Source organism: Gopherus evgoodei, chromosome 24, assembly GCF_007399415.2.
Source record: "Gopherus evgoodei ecotype Sinaloan lineage chromosome 24, rGopEvg1_v1.p, whole genome shotgun sequence".
NCBI classification, from domain to species: domain Eukaryota; kingdom Metazoa; phylum Chordata; order Testudines; family Testudinidae; genus Gopherus; species Gopherus evgoodei.
Genome location: NC_044345.1, coordinates 2,530,494 through 2,535,904, shown reverse-complemented (window position 1 = coordinate 2,535,904; position 5,411 = coordinate 2,530,494). Strand labels below are relative to the sequence as shown.

Below are 5,411 nucleotides of genomic sequence, written 5' to 3'. Positions count from 1 at the left end.
GTCTACAACAGTGATAAATAATAGCTTCTTCAGAATAAAGTAAAAAACCACCGAATTGGCCCGTTATGGAGTAAATTGGAAAAGTTTCTTCCTAATCTACTGAAAAAAGAAATGACTAAAGGATTTTATAAAGTCACTTAAGATTTAAATGCCCTAATTCCATTTGCAATTAATAGAAAATATATTTCCCCGTTGCATATGTTGCTTCTAAAATGCCCCTTTTAGCTTAACATCATGAATCCACCAGCCATTGCAACTGAATAAGTGTACAATGTAATTATGGAAAATCACCCTGATAAAAGTCACCGAGAGTATATGCAAGATTCAATCTTAAATGCAAATGGATTCTATTAGGATATCTCTATGGTAAGAAAGAGATAGAGTCAAAATGGATTTACCGTGTTCACGGAGGAGATGAAGTGCAGAGAAGTGTTTAGAAGAGTCCTGAGATGTGAGCACTTTTATACAGTTTGTAGGACTGCCTGATGGATCTGAGATGCCTTTTGTGGAGGAAGTCCTAATTAGTTACCAAACAAACTTGACTGCCTTGCTATATCCTCCTTTTGATGGAGCTGTTTTCCTCAGGATTTGGGATTGTTGGGCTAATCTCAGCCTCAAAGGGTGTGACATTGTTGCAGTCTTCATCTTTCTTTCATCTAAAAATTGTACAAGCCAACTGCATTCCCCCAACTGTGTGAGTAAAATCAGACTGACCATGTCCACCAAAATGAATAACGCTAGATGAGTGATCTGAAAAGATCTAAGTGACAGGTGCTTTCATATGACTTAGAAAGGACATGAGATGCCCTTTTCTTTTGATGAGGACCTTATTAACTACGCATGCATAACAACTTCAATGAATGTAAATGTTTTCCTCATTGTTTGTGGTTATTAGTGTAAAGCTACATTTAATGAAATTGTAATACCCAAATTATAACGCTGTATATCATGGCCTGGGTAGGGAGGACGTGAGGACCACAACACTGATATTATGATGCTGTATAGTTTTTAATGCGAATGAAATTTGCAATACAAAATTGCAGGAAGAAATAATACAGAGCAGAACCTTTTTAAGTTTCTTGGTTTACCCCAGTTGGTGGGAAATAAAACACAGCATAATAGAGACAGAAGAGTAGGCAGGTTCTCCATTACATGTCTGCCGTAGCATAATTCAAAGCAAGATGTTTATGATACATATTGTTGGAAAGGATAGAACAAGTCGGGTCTATTCTCCTTTATTTCATGGATATTCATGTGGGATTAACAGGGCCCACAGTATCCAACTCAATACCTACGGCCATATCCCCCATAACTGCATAATCCCCCATAACCACCTAATCCCCTGTAACCATAACCTCCCCCATAACCACACAGTCCCCCATAACCTCCCCCATAACCACACAGTCCCCCATAACCACCCAATCCCCCATAACCAGAATGGCTCCCATAACCACCTAATCCCCTGTAACCGTAACCTCCCCCATAACCACACAGTCCCCCGTAACCTCCCCCATAACCACACAGTCCCCCATAACCACCCAATCCCCCATAACCAGAATGGCTCCCATAACCACCAAATCCCCTGTAACCATAACCTCCCCCATAACCACCCAGTCCCCCATAACCACCCAGTCCACCATAACCACTTAATCCCCCATAAAGGCCTCCATAGCCGTACAATCCCCCCAAACCGAAGGAGCCTCCATAGCCAGATCCGACCACAGGTGCTCCAACAGCTCCCACTTCACTCTGCTGAGGGAAACTGCTGAGAATTGGTCCTGGGAGGGTTACGACAACCGGTGGTGGTTGGATGGTCACTCGAGAGTCAGGGCACTGCCTAACGCACGGCTCATTGCAGCTGCCAGACACTGGACTGGGACGGGCCACTCCGCATTCTGGATAGCACAGGCTGGAGCAAGACATCTTTCTGTGATGGAGGTAAACCTGAAACACCCAACGGGAAACAGATTAAAGAGAAGGCACAAGTGTCAGTGGAAGAAAGGCTTCAAAGCTCGGTTACTATTGTAGTGAGATCTACAAGGTCCCGAGAGAGAGGAGGAGGGGGAATGGACTCAGTCCTTATGTTCATGGCTATTATTTCTTCTAGTTCCGCTTTCTACGCCTCTTCTCCTCTCCCACTAATCTTCCCTCCCAAACGGCCTATTTGAAGTCCTCTCAACGATTGTGTCTGAAAAGCACCAACTGGAATCAGTGTAATTATGTCTACCATGGACAGCTGGGATTCTGTGTTCATTTTAGACATTTCTCAATGAGAACATGGCTAGAATAATGGTAATCCAATTCTTTTCTTTTTGGATATTGGGTGGGGCTCTTTGGAAAGAGAAATGACTAAAGGATTTTCTAAAGTCACTTAAAAGATTTAAATGCCCTAATTCCATTTAAAATTGATAGAAAACATATTTCCCTGTTGCATATGTTGCTTCTAAAATGCACCCTTTAGCTTATCATGAATCCACCAGCCGTTGCAACTGAATAAGTGCACAATGTAATTATGGAAAATCACCCTGATAAAAGTCACTGAGAGTATGTGCAAGATTCAATCTTAAATGCAAATGGACGCTATTAGGATATCTCTATGGTAAGAAAGAGATGGAGTCGAAATGGACTTACCGTGTTCACGGAGGAGATGAAGTGCAGGGAAGTGTTTAGAAGAGTCCTGAGATGTGAGCACTTTTATACAGTTTGTAGGACTGCCTGAAGGATCTGAGATGCCTTTTGAGAAGGAGGTCCTAATTAGTTACCAAACAAACTTGACTGCCTTGCTAAATCTTCCTTTTGATGGAGCTGTTTTCCTCAGGGTTTCAGATTGTTGGGCTAATCTCAAAGGGTGTGACATTGTTGCAGTCTTCATCTTTCTTTCATCTAAAAATTGTACAAGCCAACTGCATTCCTCATGTCATTCCACTGACTTTCTTGATGCTGCAATGAGAATGAATGTCAAGGTGTTTCAGAACTGTGTCACTAGTACAACTATCTGTCATGAACAGGAATCCAGTTTTTTCCTTTCTATTCATGCTGGTCGTGGCTGGGGCATTGGGCAGTGCATTTTGTACCCGGTAGGAAGGAGGGAGGCATTTTTGTGCACTGGGTCAGATCCAGTTTCCTTTGTAATCAATGGGAAGCATTCTATTTCTTTCAGGACCTTTTATCTGAAATTTCCCCTTTGTCAGGAGGATAGTACAATGCCTATGGACATTTTGAGTCCAGCTTGAAACTTTCAAACTAGGATTTATCAGGGACTGTAATGGAGCATTGGCTTTTGTGATGACCCTCTGCCCAGGGGAGAATTGCTCCTTACAGGGATTTAAAATTAACCTAAAATTGGACCTCCACTTGTGGCACCAACTCTAAACAATTATTAAAAGAACATTAAAAAAAAAGCCAGAATGAGCCTCTGTAAGAGTTACTTTTGGGGTTAGTGACAGATGTGGAAGCCATGGTTGATAAGTGTCCAGAAGGATTCAAGAGATTGAGGTTAGTGTTTGGCATGAGTAGTCCCAATTATTAGGGGATATTTCTGACTCTGCCAATCTCTCCCTGTCTGACCTTGACCTTCACCTTAATGTGCCTCCATTCACCTCTGTGTAAAACAGGTATAATTATATTTTGAAAGCACTTCACAAACACTTTATATGGCCAAAGAGACATACTGTATTATTATAGTAGCAATAACTTTTTACTGCAATTAGATGTTCCAATATTCACTTTAAAAATGCATGTCAAGATCTCAGATGTCATTCCAGTACTCTGTTCCTCATTCTGACCTCCCTCCCCCTCAAATGGATGCCCTTTGATTTTTTTGAATGCAGTTTGTTTTCTCTTGTTCATATATTTTAAAGTTAAGGAATTGAATCTGAGCTAGTGTAGACCACCACAACTCCATCAACTTCAATTTGGAGAAAGGCACTTTACCGAGACGAGGTTAGAGAAAACCTTGCGTGGAGTGTATCTTTCTGTGCATACTCTGCACCTCCACCCCCAACTGTGTGAGTAAAATCAGACTGACCATGTCCACCAAGATGAATAACGCTAGATGAGTGATCTGAAAAGATCTAAGTGGCAGGTGCTTTCATATGATTTAGAAAGGACGTGAGATGCCCTTTTCTTTTGATGAGGACCTTATTAACTACGGAACCAATCTTGTTGCATGCATAACAACTTCAATGAATGTAAATGTTTTCCTCATTGTTTGTGGTTATTAGTGTAAAGCTACAATTAATGAAATTGTAATACCCAAATTATAATGCTGTATATCATGGCCTGGGTAGGGAGGACGTGAGAGACCTTGCCATGTATGTTTTGAGGTGACTCAAGCACTCGGGACTGGGCGTCTAACCCAAAGAGGACACCCTCAATATTGTAATAATGAAACCCTTTGCACTTATAAAATAGTAATGAGTGTTTTTGCAATGCCTTGAAATTCATAATCCTGAGGAAGCCTCACATGTAGCATAATTGTTGTTAACCCTGTTTTATACGCAGAGACACAGAAGCACCTTGAGGTGAAGATTACACACTGAATCCACTTAAGGAATAAGTGAACATTAATTCCAAGATATGCTATAAAATGAAGCCTAACTATAACCTCAGCAAATTGACTGGTGCATGGAAAAGTTCCATCATCCCAGTAGATGGACAAGATGGAAAAATTCCTCTTGTAAAATTTAGGCTTTGAAAGTTACTTTCATGGGTCCCCATGCCTTTTCTGTCCTCTACTCATTGCTGTGCATTGAAGGTGACTTTCATTGCAGAAAGAGGTCTTGCTCTAGAAAGCCATGAAGAGTGGTACCATGTGGGGTGACAAGCCCTCAGTCAGTAGCTACGCGCTGCAATGAGCCATGGATTAGGCCGTACCAAGACTGCAGAGGGTTTATCTGCCCACCACTGGCTGCTGTGACTAACTTGGGACCAATTGTCAGCTCTTTTCCTCAGGAGTGAGGAGTTTTAAAATGAAAGAGAGGTCCAGAGCATATAGTGCATGTCCTACCATATGAAGTTAAGAACAAACTAATCCTCAAAACATGGAGGGAAAAAATACATCCGTTGAAGGGGTTACACAAAATTTGTTTCATATCTAATTAGACATACAGGAACAAAGGTTCTGTCTAATCCTCAAGGCTGTCTACAAAACTTTGTAAAAACACTCATGACTCAGAGGTCTTCAAGCCACTTCTTTAACTCATTCTCTTCCATGAATTGGAGAAGTCGTATTTGACTCACTCTCTCTACAATCTTTGAGATAATGTCTCAGCGTGTTAGTTTTAATTTAGGACGGAATCTTGCACATACACTCTGGGATTCTTAACAGAGTTAAGGGGTTTGTTTGGTTCTTTTCCAATATCTTTTAGTCCATTCTAAAGCTGCAGGAATTTTTTTCTTGAGGCTGAGAA

The 5,411-nt window shown here is 41.2% G+C and overlaps 1 protein-coding gene across 1 annotated transcript; it reads right to left on the bottom strand.

Annotated features, from left to right (window-relative positions):
• Positions 1–1,284: 1,284 nt before the first annotated feature.
• LOC115639411 (claw keratin-like) lies at positions 1,285–1,923 on the bottom strand. Its single transcript, XM_030542121.1, has 2 exons — positions 1,493–1,923; positions 1,285–1,342 (listed from the first exon to the last, which is right to left on the bottom strand). The coding sequence occupies exons 1-2, from the start codon at positions 1,921–1,923 to the stop codon at positions 1,285–1,287; spliced, it is 489 nt and encodes a 162-aa protein (XP_030397981.1).
• Positions 1,924–5,411: the final 3,488 nt, after the last annotated feature.

Coding starts and splice junctions, on each gene's coding strand:
- LOC115639411 (XM_030542121.1), bottom strand. CDS start 1,923: ATGTCTTGCTCCAGCCTGTGCTATCCAGAATGCGGAGTGGCCCGTCCC. Junction 1,343..1,492: donor GGGGGAGGTTACGGGGGACT/GTGTGGTTATGG, acceptor TTATGGTTACAG/GGGATTAGGTGGTTATGGGG.